This window comes from Aquarana catesbeiana, linkage group LG08 (assembly GCF_042186555.1).
Source record: "Aquarana catesbeiana isolate 2022-GZ linkage group LG08, ASM4218655v1, whole genome shotgun sequence".
NCBI classification, from domain to species: domain Eukaryota; kingdom Metazoa; phylum Chordata; class Amphibia; order Anura; family Ranidae; genus Aquarana; species Aquarana catesbeiana.
Window position 1 is genome coordinate 306,894,596 of NC_133331.1, and position 18,971 is coordinate 306,913,566.

The window sequence follows — 18,971 nt, forward strand, 5'->3', positions numbered from 1 at the left end:
GGTCCGCAGGGCCCCCCCTCCCCCAAAGCACCCACCCCCCATGTTGAGGGCATGTGGCCTGGTACGGTTCAGGAGGGGGGGGGCGCTCGCTCGTCCCCACCCCCTTTCCTGACCGGCCGGGCTGCGTGCTCGGATCGGGGTCTGTTATGGATTTTAGGGGGGACCCCACGCCGTTTTTTCGGCATAGGGGTTTACCTTTATAATCCATACCAGACCTAAGGGCCTGGCATGCACCGCGACGGGGCTCGCAAGGTGTCAATCTCGCCGATAAAAGCGGCAAGATGGACTTCCTTTTCTAGTCCCGTCGCACCTGAGTCACGTTCAAAATAAACTGACTTGTCCGTGTGTGGGCAAGTCCGTTCATTCTGAAAGTCTGCCATAACTCCGGCAAAAGTCAGTCGGAAAGACGGGTGGACTTAGCCCGCCGGAAAGTCCGGTCGTGTGTGGGCAAGTCCGTCCGTTTTAAAGTCCGGCGCACCTGGCGGACAAAGTCCATTAGAAAGTGTGCTGGACCAAGTATGCCAGAAAGTCCGACCGTGTGTACGCGGCATAAGAGCTCCTAGTCCGCAAGGGACTTTTGCTAACTGATCCTTAACCACTCCAATACCGGACACTTTCCCCCCTTTCCTGTCCAAGCCAATTTTAAGCTTTCAGCACTGTCGCTTTTTAAATGACAATTGTGCGGTTATGTAACTGTACAAAAACAAAATTTTTATAATTTTTTTTTTATACAAATAGAGCTTTTTTTTGGTGGTATTTGATCACCTCTGGGGTTTTTATTTTTTGCTAAACAAAATTTACAAAGACCGACAATTTTGAAAAAAAATATGTTTTTCTTTGTTTCTGTTATAACATTTTATAAATAAGTAAGTTTTCTCCTTCAGTGATGGGCACTGATGAGGCTGCACTGATGGGCTCTGAGGTGGCATCAATGAGGTGGCACTGACGATGGGCACTAATATGCAGCACTGATGGGCACTAATAGGGGGCACTGATAGGCGGCACTGATATGCAGCACTGATGGGCATTGATAGGCGGCACTAATGGGCACTGATAGGTGACACTGAAAGGATGCACTGATGGGTACTTATGGGTGGCACTGATGGGTGACACTGATGGACACTGGTAGATGGCTCTGATGAGGAGGCACTGGCAGGCATAATTTGTGGGCAGTGATTGGCCTAAATTGTGGCCACTGATTGGCATCTCTGGTGGCCATGGGTGGCATACCTGTGGTCATCAGTGGTGGGCATCCCTGGTGGCATCCCTGGTGGTCCTGGGTGGGCTGTGCTGATAATCAGCGCAAACCCCCCCTCCCGAAAGGAGAGCAGCCGATCAGCTCTCCTCTACTCTACTCATGTCTGTCAGACACAAGTGAAGAAAAGCCGATACACGGCTTTTCCTGTTTACACCGTGATCAGCTGTGATTGGACACTGACTGAGGCTCTTTACCAAGATCGGAGTTACAGTGTGTCAGAGTGACACCACAACTCTGATCGCCACGCTGCGTGCCCCTACGGCCGTGTGCCAGCTTGCTGTCCTGAAATTCGTCATATGATGTCCAGTCAGGATATCTTAACCACTTTGCGCACGTCGTATTGCTGTACGGCGGGCGGGAAGTGGTTAAAGACTGATTGTGCCCAGGAAGGAGAACAGTCTATGATCTTGTTTTTGTACATCGGAAGGAAGTTGTCCCCATCCATTGTTTCAGTCAAGTTGGGCATCCCATAACCCCTCTACCCCATCCAGGTTGTTATCCCTAATAAAAACAACAAAAAGAATTTAGGGACTGATTTATTGTGCCCAGATGCAACATTTATGTTCTTTGAAAGCCTGAAGGTGCTCCTTGGATTTTTGGACCCCTCTGTGCCTAGGCAGCTAAAGAGTCTCACACATGTGTTATCCCCATGCTTAAGAAGGAGTAGAAGACTGTATTTTGTGGTGTTGTAAGTATACTCATACTGTGTGTGAGAAATAACTTGTTAAAATGACAACTTTGTGAAATAAAATAAGATTTCATTTCATTTCTTTGTTTACCAAAAAGATTGCTGCAAATATTTACAAAATTCAAAAAACTTTTAATGCCTCTTACTAAATACATTGGACTGTTTACTTTCAAAAATAGGGTGATTTGGGGGTGTTTGTAGTATCCTGGCATTTTAGGGCACCATGAAATGTGATAGGTAGTCAGGAAATCAGATGCAATATTTTTGCCCTTTGAAAGCCTGAAGGTGCTCCTTGGATTTTGGATCCCCTCTATGTGTCTAGGCAGGTAAAAAGCCTCCCCAACAAAGTCTGGGGAATGCCTAGGTAAAAAGCCTCACATATGTGGTATCCCCATGCTTGGAAGGAGCAGTAGAATGTATTTTGTGGTGTAATTGTATACCCATGTTGAGTGTGAGAAATAATTTGTAAAAATGAAACATTGTAAAACAAAATCAAATTTTATTTAATTTATTTTTCCAAAAAGATTCTTGCAAAAATTTACAAATGTAAAAAAACTCCCCATGCCTCTTACTAAATACCTTGAACTGTCTCTTTTCAAAAGGGGGTCATTTGGGGGGTATTTGTACTGTCCTGGCATTTTAAAGCCTCAAGAATTAAGACAGGCAGTCAGAACATCGGGACTGATTCATTTTCAATATATACACTATACATTGTAGACTTTATAACTTTCACACAGATTACATAAAATATACACCGATTTGCTTTTTATTTTACAAAAGAAATGTAGAAAAATACATTTTGGTCTAAATTTATGAAGAAAGATTATTTGCAAAGTTTTATAAGAGAAAGCAATAAAAACACATATATATTTTTTAAATGTTCAAGCTTTTTCCTTTGTGTTACAAGTAGTGACAAAATACAACCAAAAAAAAGCTTCACCGGTCTCAAAAAATTAGATAAAATTCCCATGGGTACAGTGTTGCATTACCGAGTAATTGTCAAAGAGTCACAGTGATGAAAACCAAACAAATGGCGTGGACAGGAAGGGCGTTTAACATGGCGGTCTTCAAGTGGTTAACAAACAATAAAAATCAAGCTAGAATCTAAATCAAAACCTTTATAATTGAAGACAATAAAATATATATTAGAAGAAGAAGATAATAAACTATAATAAAGCCTGGAAGCGATCCGATGCGGCCGTTTGCTGGGCAGGAAGTCGAGTGAGGCTGAGATGGCCTCCACTCATCTCTATGCCCTTTGGAGGACCGCAGTGATGTCTGACATCGAAACAAAAAAAATATTATTTTGCTTATAAAGGTAATCTTTTTGAACCCCAGATTTCTCAATAAAGAGGACCTGCCATCCTCATTTTTATTACAAGGAATGTTTATTTTCCTTGTAACAGGAATAAAAATGATAAAAGAATAAAAATAAAAAAAAGGGACAGTGTAAAAATAAAAAAATAAAAAGTAAAATAAATAAGAAAAAAAAAATTGAAAGCACCCTTCCATTCCTTCATGCTCACATGCATGCCATTGGGTGCAGAAAATGTCCCGGCATCAGTGGGAGTTAACAATGCCCAATCCTTGGTGTCAGTGAGAGGAATTGAGCCCCAACCTGTTGGTGTAATTGGGAGGAATTGGAGCCCCATCAATGTCATTGGAAAGAAAGTTGGCTCAATGTTGGCATGTTTGGGCCCCATTGTGGGTGTCAATGGAGGAATTGTGCTCCATTGTTGGTGTCATTGGGAGGAATTGTGCTCCATCAGTGTCATTGGAAAGAATTCTGTTCCAAAGTTGGTTTCTTTGGGCCGCATCATTGGTGTAATTGGGAGGAATTGTGACCCATTGTTGGTGTCATTGGGAGGAACTGTGCCATATTAGTGTCATTGGAAAGAATTGTGCTTCAATGTTGGTGTCATTGGGTCCCATTGTTGGTGTCATTGGTAGGAGTTGAGCTTCAGGGGGAATTGTGCCCCTTCATTGGTGTCAGTGAATGAAATAGCGCCCCCGAGGGCCAGATACAAGCAAGCACATATGCTCCATGGGCCGCAGTTAGAAGACCCCTGGTTTAGAGGAACGTATCTGCAGACTCAGATCTATCAAACTGAACATTAAATGCATTCTGCCCCACCCCCAACACACCACTGTTATCATGTGAAAAATTGTTAGCTCGTGTGAATCCTCTGGTGATACACAAGGTTTCTTTTCTGAGTGAAAGATTTCCCGCACTCTGAGCATGAATAAGGACGCTCACCCGTGTGAATTCTCTGGTGTTGCACAAGGTATCCTTTGGTAGTGAATGATTTCCCACACTCTGAACATGAATGACGTTCACCCACGTGCAATCTCTGGTGTTGCACAAGGCCTCCTTTGGTAGTGAATGATTTCCCACACTCTGAACATGAATGACGTTCACCCACGTGCAATCTCTGGTGTTGCACAAGGCTTCCTTTCAACATGAAAGATTTCCCGCACTCTGAACATGAATAAGGACGCTCACCTGTGTGAATTCTCTGGTGTTCATCAAGGGCGTATTTCTGAGTGAAAGATTTCCCGCACTCTGAACATGAATAGGGACGTTCACCTGTGTGAATCTTCTGGTGTGTGTCAAATGAATATTTCCATTTGAAACATTTCCCACACTCCGAGCACGAATAGGGACGCTCACCCGTGTGATCTCTCTGGTGTACAAGAAGTTTTTCTTTCTCAATGAAACCTTTCCCGCACTCTGAACATGAATAGGAACGCTCCCCCGTGTGAATCTTCTGGTGTCTAATAAGATTTCTTTTCCGAGAGAAACTTTTCCCGCACTCTGAACATGAATAGGGATGCTCACCCGTGTGAATCTTCTGGTGTTTAATGAGATTTATTTCCTCAATGAAACAGTTCCCACACTCTGAACATGAATGAGAAGCCTCACCTGTGTGACATCTTTGGTGTATAAGAAGATTTCTTTTCTCAGTGAAACATTTCCCGCACTCTGAACATGGAAAAGGGCGGACACCTGTGTGAATGGTCTGGTGTGCAATAAGGTTTGGTTTCCTAGAGAAACATTTCCCGCACTCTGAACATGAATAGGGACGCTCACCTGTGTGACTTATTTGATGTCTAACAAGCTTTTCTATATGAACAAAACCTTTCCCGCACTCTGAACATGAAAAGGGATACTCACCCGTGTGACAGTACTGGTGTGAAAGAAGATTTTGCTTGCTAGTGAAACATTTCCCGCACTCTGAACATGAATGGGGGCGCTCCCCAGTGTGAAGCTTCTGGTGTCTAATAAGATTGTTTTTCAGAGTGAAAAATTTCCCGCACTCTGAACATGAATAGGGACGCTCAGCAGTGTGACTTTTCTCATGCCTAAGAAGGTCTCTGTTTTCTGTGAAAGATTTCCCACACACTGAACATGACAATGATCCCTCTCCTGTCTGAACTTCTCTGTAGCTTAAAGAAGATTCCTCGGGAATAGATGTATCTATTAAAGTATTTCTACTGTGAGATCTTAGAGTCCTGGAATGTGATTTATCAGAAGATTCCTCAGACGTATTCCGCACATTATGGTCATCTGCTGAGAAATAATTTCACAATAAATTTTAGAAGAATTTTTGAAACCTTTCAGGAGTCATATATGTTGGGAACATGACATTATATTGAGGAATGGAGATGGACCTTTCATATGGTGTACAGTATCTCCTCCTCATATGTTGGGAACATGACATTATATTGAGGAATGGAGATGGACCTTTCATATGGTGTACAGTATCTCCTCCTCATTTGTTGGGAACATGACGTTATATTGAGGAATGGAGATGGACCTTCCATATGGTGTACAGTATCTCCTCCTCATTTGTTGAGAACATGACATTATATTGAGGAATGGAGATGGACCTTTCATATGGTGTACAGTATCTCCTCCTCATTTGTTGGGAACATGACATTATATTGAGGAATGGAGACGGACCTTTCATATGGTGTACAGTATCTCCTCCTCATTTGTTGTGAACATGACATTATAGAGTGGAACCTCGGATTTCGAGCATAATCCATTCCAGGAGAATGCTCGTAGTCCAAAGTACTCGCATATCAAGGCGAGTTTTCCTACTGAAGTCAATGGAAACGAAAATAATTAATTACGCATTGACTTCAATGGGATGCAATACCGCATGTAGCCAGAGGTGGGGGGCGCCGGAGAGCCTCGGAAACGGCTGAAAATGCCCGAGCACACTTCGGAAAGACTCCGTTCATGAGCCTTTCCAAGGTTTGCCGAGATCAGCCGAACTGTCCTCGGGCCTTTCCGTGCATTTCTGAACGGCGACTATCGGCGCTGTTCGGCTCCGGCGCCCCCCACCTCAGGCCAAAAGTGGTACTGCATACCACTTTGGCCTGAATCCTGCTTGTTTTGCGAGACAACACATTAGCAAACAGAGTTAGGATTTTTACAAATACAGTGCTCGTATTGCGAAACGCTCGTTAACCGCGTTACTCACAATCCGAGGTTCCACTGTATTGAGGAATGGAGATGGACCTTTCATATGGTGTACAGTATCTCCTCCTTATTTGTTGGGAACATGACATTATATTGAGGAATGGAGATGGACCTTTCATATGGTGTACAGTATCTCCACCTCATTTGTTGGGACATGACATTATATTGAGGAATGGAGATGGACCTTTCATATGGTGTACAGTATCTCCTCCTCATTTGTTGGGAACATGACATTACAATGAGGAATGGAGATGGACGTTTCATATAGTGTACAGTATCTCCTCATTTGTTGGGAACATTGGTTAATGTGGTAAATATAATTGACTTCTTCTGATTAAGACTAGAGATGATTCTTTCATATGGTGTACAATATACAGAGTACATTGGGCGGTAGGGTAGGTACATCGATGATGTTCTTACTTTCAGCATTTCAGGTTTCTCTGCCTTTCCTGGAAATAAGAATATGATGTTCTCCATTTTAAAGATGTGCATCATAGATTGTGTATAATTAAAAGAAAAAACAACCTCTCTATACGGAAGGGGTGCTTTGTTTTTACAGCTCTGTGGATGAGGAATAGTCTGGTTCTAGGGGACTCTAAAAAATGACTGGATGTTCTTCTTAATATAAATAGTACATATGGTTACTAATATCTGTAGGAAAAACATTTTTCGTTACTTGATTGTAGGGATGAGCTTCGAGTTTGAGTCGAACTCATGCTCGACTCGAACATTGGCTGTTCGCAAGTTCGCCGAACAGCGAACAATTTGGGGTGTTCGCGGCAAATTCGAATGCCGCGGAACACCCTTTAAGAGTCTATGGGAGAAATCAAAAGTGCTAATTTTAAAGGCTAATATGCAAGTTATTGTCATAAAAAGTGTTTGGGGACCTGGGTCCTGCCCCAGGGGACATGGATCAATGCAAAAAAAAGTTTTAAAAACGGCCGTTTTTTCAGGAGCAGTGATTTTAATAATGCTTAAAGTCAATCAATAAAAGTGTAATATCCCTTTAAATTTCGTACCTGGGGGGTGTCTATAGTATGCCTGTAAAGGGGCGCATGTTTCCCGTGTTTAGAACAATCTGACAGCAAAATGACAATTCGAAGGAAAAAACTCATTTAAAACTACCCGCGGCTATTGCATTGCCGACAATACACATAGAAGTTCATTGATAAAAACGGCATGGGAATTCCCCAAAGGGGAACCCCGAACCAAAATTAAAAAAAAAAAAATGACGTGGGAGTCCCCCTAAATTCCATACCAGGCCCTTCAGGTCTGATATGGATATTAAGGGGAACCCCAGCCAAAATTTAAAAAAAAAAATGACGTGGGGTTCCCCCTAAATTCCATACCAGACCCTTCAGGTCTGGTATGGATTTTAAGGGGAACCCCGCGCCAAAAAAAAAAAAAAAAAATGGCGTGGGGTCCCCCCAAAAATCCATACCAGACCCTTATCCGAGCACGCAACCTGGCAGGCCGCAGGAAAAGAGGGGGGGATGAGAGTGCGGCCCCCCCTCCCTCCTGAACCGTACCAGGCCACATGCCCTCAACATTGGGAGGGTGCTTTGGGGTAGCCCCCCAAAACACCTTGTCCCCATGTTGATGAGGACAAGGGCCTCATCCCCACAACCCTGGCCGGTTGAGACAGTTTTTGACAATTCCTTTATTTAAATGCTTCTTCTTTCTTCTATCTTCCTTCATCTTCTGGTTCTTCTGGCTCTTCTGGTTCTTCCTCCGGCGTTCTCGTCCAGCATCTCCTCCGCGGCGTCTTCTATCTTCTTCTCCTCGGGCCGCTCCGCACCCATGGCATGGGGGGGAGGCTCCCGCTCTTCTCTTCTTCTTTTCTTCTCTTCTTCATTTTCTTCTCCGAGCCGCTCCGCAATCCATGCTGGCATGGAGGGAGGCTCCCGCTGTGTGACGGCGCTCCTCGTCTGACAGTTCTTAAATAATGGGGGGGGCGGGGCCACCCGGTGACCCCGCCCCCCTCTGACGCACGGGACATGACGGGACTTCCCTGTGGCATTCCCCGTGACGTCACAGGGAAGTCCCGTCAAGTCACCGTGCGTCAGAGTGGGGCGGGGTCACCGGGTGGCCCCGCCCCCCCCGTTATTTAAGAACTGTCAGACGAGGAGCGCCGTCACCCAGCGGGAGCCTCCCTCCATGCCAGCATGGATTGCGGAGCGGCCCGGAGAAGAAAATGAAGAAGAGAAGAAGAGAAGAAAAGAAGAAGAGAAGAGCGGGAGCCTCCCCCCCATGCCATGGGTGCGGAGCGGCCCGAGGAGAAGAAGATAGAAGACGCCGCGGAGGAGATGCTGGACGAGAACGCCGGAGGAAGAACCAGAAGAGCCAGAAGAACCAGAAGATGAAGGAAGATAGAAGAAAGAAGAAGCATTTAAATAAAGGAATTGTCAAAAACTGTCTCTTGTCATTTTTAACACTTTTTTCGTGAAATGGTAGGGGTACTTATGTACCCCCTTACCATTTCACACAGGGGGGGGCCGGGATCTGGGGGTCACCTTGTTAAAGGGGGCTTCCAGATTCCGATAAGCCCCCCGCCCGCAGACCCCCACAACCACCGGCCAGGGTTGTGGGGATGAGGCCCTTGTCCTCATCAACATGGGGACAAGGTGTTTTGGGGGGCTACCCCAAAGCACCCTCCCAATGTTGAGGGCATGTGGCCTGGTACGGTTCAGGAGGGAGGGGGGGCCGCACTCTCGTCCCCCCCTCTTTTCCTGCGGCCTGCCAGGGTGCGTGCTCAGATAAGGGTCTGGTATGGATTTTTGGGGGGACCCCACGCCGTTTTTTTTTTTTTTTTGGCGCGGGGTTCCCCTTAAAATCCATACCAGACCTGAAGGGTCTGGTATGGAATTTAGGGGGAACCCCACGTCATTTTTTTTTTTTAATTTTGGCCGGGGTTCCCCTTAATATCCATACCAGACCTGAAGGGCCTGGTATGGAATTTAGGGGGACTCCCACATCATTTTTTTTTTTTAATTTTGGTTTGGGGTTCCCCTTTGGGGAATTCCCATGCCGTTTTTATCAATGAACTTCTATGTGTATTGTCGGCAATGCAATAGCCGCGGGTAGTTTTAAATAAGTTTTTTCCTTCAAAATGTCATTTTGCTGTCAGACTGTTCTAAACACAGGAAACATGCGCCCCTTTACAGGCATACTATAGACACCCCCCAGGTACGAAATTTAAAGGGATATTACACTTTTATTGTTTGACTTTAAGCATTATTAAAATCACTGCTCCTGAAAAAACGGCCGTTTTTAAAACTTTTTTTTGCATTGATCCATGTCCCCTGGGGCAGGACCCAGGTCCCCAAACACTTTTTATGACAATAACTTGCATATAAGCCTTTAAAATTAGCACTTTTGTTTATTCATGTTCGTGTCCCATAGACTTTAACGGTGTTCGCATGTTCGAACGAACTTTTTTCCTGTTCGCATGTTCTGGTGCGAACCGAACAGGGGGGTGTTCGGCTCATCCCTACTTGATTGCCTTTTGAAATCAAGAAGGAATCTTTTTAATCTAAAAGATTAGGCCGAGTTTTATATGGACATTCTACTGTCCTATGGGTCAACTGCCGCTTTGACCTTTTTTTTTCCTCTTGTGAATGCAGTAGACAGACCTTTTCTCCTCTGATGTAACAATGTAAATACAAACTTTATACTCATAGAAGTAAAATAATAATGGGAACTGGTTCTATGTTTAGTGAATATTACTTACTTGTGTCCATATGTAGAGAAGATTCCTCCTGTTTATATTTCACAATCATCTCCCCCTCCTCCATAGATTGCTGATCTCCACTCACCAACCTCTCCTCTTCTTCTTCCTGTTTAACCTCAGCTTTGATGTCTTTCAGTTCTTCATCCTAAACCCCAAAGATGATAGAACACATTTATAAAAAGAAACAGATTACACAGAAGAATATTATCCCATAGTTTACAATACATTTTAAGTTCTAGTTTATCAGTCCCACCTACCTGATGATGGTGAGGGATGGTGTAATCTTCTTGTGTGGAATCCCGGGAATACAGAGGATGTGGAGATCTCCCTGGTGGGTTCCAATTACTGGATCCATCTGTAGGAAACACACACACTGACTGAATACATTGTTTCTAGGTGTTTATCAGATGATGGGGGATCTAGGTGGACCCTCCATACTGCTCTCTCCTTTACAATAAAGTCTCCTCTTACCCAGTGATGTGAGGGGCGGCTGATTCTCCATCATGACGTCCTTGTAGAGATCCTTGTGTCCTTCTAAATACTCCCACTCCTCAATGGAGAAATAGACAGTGACTTGCTGACACCTTATAGGAACCTGACACACACAATGATACAGTCACCATCTAGACACATCCCTTGCCTGTTACTGGATAATGTCCCAGAATTCCCAGCACCGCTCACCTCTCCTGTCAGCAGATCAATGATCTTGTTAGTGACCTCAAGAACCTTCTTGTTTCTCTCAATTGTTAGGGAAAGTGGTGGAGGCACCTTATTAGTCACCTGGCCACTAGACTTTACAGGAGGCAGTATCTATAGAAAAAGATCAAGAATGATGTCATGACACTACCAGAATTGTTTCAGCTCTCCAGGAGGTTTTTTCTACTAATAGAGATAAGAGTGATGTCATGTGGCCTCCCTGAATCCTCCTCCCTTCCTCCTCCAGTTCTGCAAAGGACTCTCCTCTCTGTAGATGGATAATAAACTGGGAATCTGGACTGTACTGGGATGAATATTGTCTGCACAGAGTTCATCCAGAGTTATGACACCTCAGACTGCTTTTAAAGAACAACTCTAGCTAAAATCTTTTATTTTAGGCTTAGAATGACTGGAGAGGAAATAGAACTTCTATTAATATATTTTTCTGCCTGTGTCCTGGATGAGGAGATATCCTTTCACTTCATGGGATGGAGTGTCCTAAATAATGATTTATGGAGTGTCCTAAAGAACAATTTTAGGGACTTGGGAGCTAAATTGAGGAAAAGGACCTCCAAGGTAGTATTCTGAGGAATACTACCAGTACATCGAGCCACACCAGAAAGGCAGAGGGAGATTAGGGAAGTAAACAAGTGGCTGAGGAGCTGGTGTAGTAAGGAGGGGTTTGGGTTCCTGGAGAACTGGGCCAACTTCTCAGTCGATATCTGGTACTATAGAAGGGACGGACTGCACCTAAATGAGGAGGGTGCAGATCAGCTGGGAGTAAAGATGGCCAAAAAGTTAGAGGGGTTTTAAACTAGGTGACGGGGGGAGGGCCGAGAGGTAGAGATAGTCAGCGCGGAACATATTCCAGAGGGTAGTATTTGGGGCATTAGTGGTAGGTTGACTAAAGCACATAAACCCAAGTATAGTAACAAGTCCTAATTGCAATCTCGGAATACCCAATAAGAGGATAGTATGTGACCAGTCTAAACTACGTGGCATGTTCACCAATGCCAGGAGCCTGGCGGACAAGATGGGAGAACTAGAGATACTGTTGTATGAGGAGGATTTGGATTTTGTGGGAATTTCAGAGACCTGGTTCAACAGCTCTCATGATTGTCTGGCAACCATTCAAGGGTACACCATTTATCGCAGGGATAGAGGGGGTAAAAAAGGGGGAGGGATATGCCTATACATCAAGAATAATGTACAAGTGAATGTGAGAGATGACATCACTATAAGGGAGCTAGGGAGGAGGTGGAATCCTTATGGGTAGACCTCCAAAGGGATGAAGCTAAGGGGAAAATAAACTGGGAGTATGCTATAGGCCCCCTAACCGGAGGGAGGAGGGGGAGATGGATCTCCTATCACAAGTTGGATTAGCAGCAAGGATGGGAAGTGTTATCATAATGGGGGATTTTAATTATCCAGACAGACCGGGCGGAGGGAACCACGCATTCGTCTAAGGCTCGCCAGTTCCTAAAAGTCTTGCAGAACAATTTCATGGTTCAGATGGTAGACGCACCAACTAGAAATAAAGCGTTACTGGATCTACTGATTACCAACAATACAGACCTGATAGGGGGCAATTTAGGAAACAGCGATCAGAGGTCAATTGGCTTCAGTATAAATAACACAAATAGGAAACATAAGGGGAATACAAAGACACTGAATTTCAAAAGAGCCAACTTCGCTAAACTACGAACCTTGCTAGAAGGCATGAATTGGTATAAAATCTTACTAACAAAAAACACGGAGGATGGGTTTGCTTTAAGAAGATATTAAATAAGGGCATTAGCCAATGCATGCCATTGGGAAATAAATTTAAAAGAGCGAACAGCATTCAGACTTTATAAAGAATGCAACAAGAAATGTAAGGGTGCAATTAGGGTGGCTAAGATAGAACACGAAAGACACATAGCAGGGGAGAGCAAAACAAAAAAATCCCAAAAAATTATTTATGTATGTAAACAGTAAAAAAGGGAAGACAGACCATATTGGCCCCATGAAGAATGAGGAAGGACATCTGGTTACAAAGGATGGGGAGATGACAAAGGTATTGAATTTATTCTTCTCCTTAGTCTTCACGAGGGAATCGGGGGGCTTCAGTAACAAAACAGCAGTGTTTATCCTTATGAAACATCACAGGAAGCACCTCCATGGTTAACAGAGGACAGAATTAAAATTAGACTTGGGAAACTTAACATTAATAAATCACCGGGACCAGATGGCTTGCACCCGAGGGTACTTAGGGAACTCAGTCAAGTAATTGCCAGACCATTGTTCCTAATTTTTACTGACAGTCTACTGACTGAAATTGTACCAGCTGATTGGAGAAAAGCCGATGTAGCACCAATATTTAAAAAGGACTCAAAATACATCCCTGGGAATTACAGACCAGTTAGCCTAACATCAATAGTATGCAAGCTCCTGGAGGGGATGATAAGGGACTATATACAAGATTTTATTTATGAGAACAATATCATTAGCAGTAATCAGCATGGATTAGTTCTTGCCAAATCAATCTATTAACCTTCAATGAGAAGGTGAGTTGCCATCTAGATAAAGGAAGGCCCATAGACGTGGTGTATCTAGATTTTGCAAAAGCATTTGACAAAGTTCCCCATAAACGTTTACTGTATAAAATAAGGTCCATTGGCATGGACCATAGGGTGAGTACATGGATTGAAAACTGGCTACAAGGCGAGTTCAGAGGGTGGTGATAAATAGGGAGTACTCTGAATGGTCAGGGGTGGGTAGTGGGGTCCCCCCAGACACTTTAGAGGGGAAAGGATTTCAATTTAAAAAATACCGTACTGGTGACCCCACAATAGGGATAAAACTTTTTCACGGAAGGGACTTTAACCAGACACGTGGTCACTCATTAAAATTAGAAGAAAAGAGATTTAACCTTAAATGACGTAGAGGGTTCTTTACCGTAGGAGCGGCAAGGATGTGGAATTCCCTTCCACAGGCGGTGGTCTTTGCGGGGAGCATCGATAGTTTAAAAAAACTATTAGATAAGCACCTGAACAACCACAACATACAGGGATATACAATGTAATACCGACATATAATCACACACATAGTTTGGACTTGATGGACTTTTTTCAACCTCACCTGCTATGTAACTATGTCCAGCATGTCTATAAACCAGAGGCTCTGGGTGTACAGTTGGATAAATGGTTCTATATTTAGGATGTATCTGGTCTATAAACCAGAGGCTCTGGATGGACAGTTGGATAAATGGCTCTATATTTAGGATGTATCTGGTCTATAAACCAGAGGCTCTGGATGGACAGTTGGATAAATGGCTCTATATTTAACTTTCAATATACTTTTTATTTTATTATTCAAATTCAAATAACAAGACGCTGTCAAAGAAAGTGTATTCAATAAACAGTAAAACCTAGAGATATGAAATTAAGCATACGCATCTGAATGTCCTTCCATCAGGATATGTCAAAATACAACACCTCAAAACTTTAAGCTGAGAAATAAAATATATTTGGTGGAAATATTGGTGAGGTTAACAAGATGTACTAACATAGAAGGATATAATTCGTTAGTGGCCAGGTCATGAAATATGTTTCTAATTCTTTAGGGACTAGTTACATAGAATCCCAACAAGCCATTTAGACCTGTATTACTAGGAATGGTGATAGCACAGGGAAAAGGTATAGAGTAGGAACCAAATAAGGGGGGTAGGGAAGAGAAAGGGAGGGGGGCGGAAAAAAGGGGGGGGTTCCCTTGTGCCCTTTTCCGTAAGTATCAACAACATGGAATTATATGTAATATTAAGTCATCTTGTATCTCTAAGAATATCTGATAAACAGTAAATATTAAAGAGAGGCGTAAGGAAAAGAAGAAGAGGAAAGAGGAAAAAGGAAGAAAAGAAGAGAAAAAAAAGGGGGGGGGTCAGCCAGAGGTGAATCAGGGGGGAGATATATATCTTATCCATGGATCCCATATCACATCCAATTTCTTAGTATTGTTGTGGAGAATAGAGGTGAGTCTATCATTAACCATGATCCAGTTAAAGTGGAGTTCCACCCACTTTTACAACTCTTCAGCATCCCTCACTAAACTGTGCACTGTAAACAATTGGATATTTTTTAATTTTTTTTTTTCTCAGCACTTACTGTATATCTGCTGCATTGATTTTTCACTTCCTCCTCCCTGGCCGCGGCCCATCGCATCATTTCCTGTTTGCAATGCCTTCTGGGAAAGGGCGGCAACTTCCTCTGACACTACCGTTGCTATGGAAACCTGACCTGAAACCTATTACACTGCTTGTGCTGCACTGAGCATGTGTGAGATCTGCAAGGATGAGATCCAGGAAGAAATACAGTCTGGCTTCAGATGCCCACACTTAAGATGGCCACGGCCTGCTGTAAGTTTATAAAATAGCAAACTACTGCTATAAACTAACAAAACAGACCTTAGTTTACAGACTAACTTTACTAGAATACATTAAGCTTGTGTATTATAGGGGTATTTATATTTAAAAAGTATCATTTCGGCGGATACACCACTTTAAGCTTATTCTTTACAGAGTCAATAGGAACCATCGACTGCTTCCAGTATTTAGCAATGGTTATTCTGGCAGTCAAGATTATGTATATGATTAGCTTCATCGATTTTTTAGGGACTCCTTAAGGAAGTTTTTGAAAAAGTGCAGTTTCCGGGGATTTACGGATATTAACCCCTGTCACTGAGTACACCAGGTTGAATATACGAATCCAAAATCTAGTGATAGTTGGACACTGCCACCAAATGTGGTACATCGTACCCACCTGGCCACACCGTCTAAAGCACATGAGAGATGCAGATGGATGCATCTTAGTGACCCTGGTTGGTACCAGTGTTGCCAACTGTCAGTATTTTTACTAGCGGATGGTAAAAAACAGGCAGTTTTCTTCTGCCAGTAAATGTCAGTAAAAGGAAAAAGTTGCCAGTAAAAAATATGGCTGTAATGTTCGGCTCGGTCCAGAGCCGGCCAAGACCATACGAGTGCCTGCTACAGTGTGTTCGGGCAGCTCTGGTGGAGGCGGTGCCCAAGCGTGTCATGTGATGTCATGGTGCAAGGGAGCCAAGCAGAGCAGCCAGAGCCTCGTGTGTGGGTCTGCAGGACAGGAGCAGGGCAGGTCGGGAGCGGGACTGTCAGTGCTGTTTAGACTGGAGTAGACTGAAGGGACCAAGAGTCAACTTCATGGGTGTGTGCCTTCTTATTCTAATTTCTTGCCCTCCTGAGTCCTGTCCCTGAGCTACTTACTTACTATATCGAAAATAAAATAAGAAATATGTTTTTTGCCCTAATATCTACCTTAAATCACATTGCTAATTGCATATTGTACTTGTTTGTAGCCTAAACACTAAAATTTTCACTTAAAACTGTAATTTTGTAACTTTTGGAAATGCCAGTAAAAACTTGGCTGTGCAAGGAAATTTTGAGTTTCATGTCAATAAATTTCAATCTGGTAGGTTGGCAACACTGGTTGGTACTAAATACCAGCGAAGGACGGTTTTAAATGGCTCTATATTTAGAATGTATCTGGTCCATAAACCAGAGGCTCAGCATGGACAGTTGGATAAATAGTTCTATATTTAGGATGTATCTGGTCTATAAACCAGAGGCTCAGGATGGACAGTTGGATAAATGGTTCTATATTTAGGATGTATCTGGACTATAAACCAGAGGCTCTGACATACTTGCCAACTGTCCCGAATTTCTTGGGACATTCCCAGGATTTAGACCTTTGTCACAGTCTTACTGTTTACCGGGAAATCAGAATTTTCACAATTTTTTGCGGGCGCTGGTGAATTGTCTCTGCCCGGCTGCCATTTTACAGAAGACCAGCTATTGTGAGGAAGAAACAAGAGGCGGAATCCAGGCTCCGCCTCTTGGTTCTTCCCTTTGGCCTCCACAAGCTGGTCTTCTGTAAATGGTGCGGAGACCAAATCAGCCGTGGCGTCACTACCAGAGTGCGGCCTGCACCCAGGTGAAGAGGGGTGACAGTGTCTTCCCCAGCCAGAGTTCTGGGACCACAGAGTCACCTCCATTCCCTCTGTGCACAGAGCCCTCCAGGACAAACAAACTTTTAGCACACGTTTGCCTCCCAGGCAGTGGTGTAAGGAGGGACTCTGCTGGGGACACCTGTGATGGAAGGAGGGACTCCGCTGGGGACACCTGTGATGGAAGGAGGGACTCCGCTGGGGACACCTGTGATGGAAGGAGGGACTCCGCTGGGGACACCTGTGATGGAAGGAGGGACTCCGCTGGGGACACCTGTGATGGAAGGAGGGACTCCGCTGGGGACACCTGATGGCATCTGGTGGCAGGCGACGTTGCAAGTGACACACTCGGTTCTCCCACTCATTCTGCATTATGGTGAGTTGAACTATTTCATTTTATATTACAATGTAATAAAATAAATATTGCGCTTCAATCATCCTGACACCATACAAACCATGGTGCCGGGATGATTGAACACCAGGTGTTTGGAGTATCTTTATCTGCTGATTGTTGAACTTTATGGAATAAACATATTGCTATGGTGGTGTAGGATCTCGGCCTGCTGTCCCTCCATCCCTCTTTCTTTCCTTTCCTTCTCTCTCCTTTCCTCCCTATTTCTTTTTTTTTCTCCCTCCATCCGTCATTCATCTCAGACTCAAACCACACACCCTATTTAAGCAACTCCCAACATTTTGTTTAAACCACACCCATTTTTCTTTGCGCGCTGCATTTTTCTTGCCCCACTACAGCACTCCTAGAAATGAATTCCCCGCCTCCTAATTATAAGACTCCGCCTACAGACAAAAAAGTGTCCCTATACATTTTTGGACAATGTTGGCAACTATGGCTCTGGATAGATGGTTGGATAAATGACTCTATATTTAGGATGTATCTGGTCTATAAATGGTTGGATAAATTATTATTATTATATAGGGTTTATACAGCGCCAACAGTTTGCGCAGTGCTTTTCAACATGGGGACAGACAGTACAGTTACATTACAAATCAATACAGGAGGAATCAGAGAGCCTTGGTCATTAGATCTTACAATCTAGTAATGGCTCTATATTTAGGACATACTTTCCAACCGTCCCGGATTCCGTGGGAAGCTCTGTCCCAGGCACCCTCATTACGGGACAATACAGTGTCCCAGAATTGCCCCCTGGCCCTGGGCCAATCTTATGCCCCCTTAAAATAGCCCTCGGGACGGACTCTGCTGGGGAGGCACCTGATGCAGGGACGGACTCTGCTGGGGAGGCACCTGATGCAGGGACGGACTCTGCTGGGGAGGCACCTGATGCAGGGACGGACTCTGCTGGGGAGGCACCTGATGCAGGGACGGACTCTGCTGGGGAGGCACCTGATGCAGGGACGGACTCTGCTGGGGAGGCACCTGATGCAGGGACGGACTCTGCTGGGGAGGCACCTGATGCAAGGGCGGACTCTGCTGGGGAGGCACCTGATGCAAGGGCGGACTCTGCTGGGGAGGCACCTGATGCAAGGGCGGACTCTGCTGGGGAGGCACCTGATGCAAGGGCGGACTCTGCTGGGGAGGCACCTGATGCAAGGGCGGACTCTGCTGGGGAGGCACCTGATGCAAGGGCGGACTCTGCTGGGGAGGCACCTGATGCAAGGGCGGACTCTGCTGGGGAGGCACCTGATGCAAGGGCGGACTCTGCTGGGGAGGCACCTGATGCAAGGGCGGACTCTGCTGGGGAGGCACCTGATGCAAGGGCGGACTCTGCTGGGGAGGCACCTGATGCAAGGGCGGACTCTGCTGGGGAGGCACCTGATGCAAGGGCGGACTCTGCTGGGGAGGCACCTGATGCAAGGGCGGACTCTGCTGGGGAGGCACCTGATGCAAGGGCGGACTCTGCTGGGGAGGCACCTGATGCAAGGGCGGACTCTGCTGGGGAGGCACCTGATGCAAGGGCGGACTCTGCTGGGGAGGCACCTGATGCAAGGGCGGACTCTGCTGGGGAGGCACCTGATGCAAGGGCGGACTCTGCTGGGGAGGCACCTGATGCAAGGGCGGACTCTGCTGGGGAGGCACCTGATGCAAGGGCGGACTCTGCTGGGGAGGCACCTGATGCAA

General features: G+C 44.8%; 1 protein-coding gene across 1 annotated transcript; it reads right to left on the bottom strand.

Annotated features, from left to right (window-relative positions):
- Nucleotides 1-2,509: 2,509 nt before the first annotated feature.
- On the bottom strand, nt 2,510-10,797 carry LOC141105173 (uncharacterized). The gene is made up of 4 exons (XM_073595065.1): nt 10,637-10,797; nt 10,423-10,520; nt 10,166-10,310; nt 2,510-5,517 (listed from the first exon to the last, which is right to left on the bottom strand). Exons 1-4 carry the CDS (start codon nt 10,668-10,670, stop codon nt 4,115-4,117), a joined length of 1,680 nt encoding a protein of 559 aa, XP_073451166.1. The 5' UTR covers nt 10,671-10,797; the 3' UTR covers nt 2,510-4,114.
- Nucleotides 10,798-18,971: the final 8,174 nt, after the last annotated feature.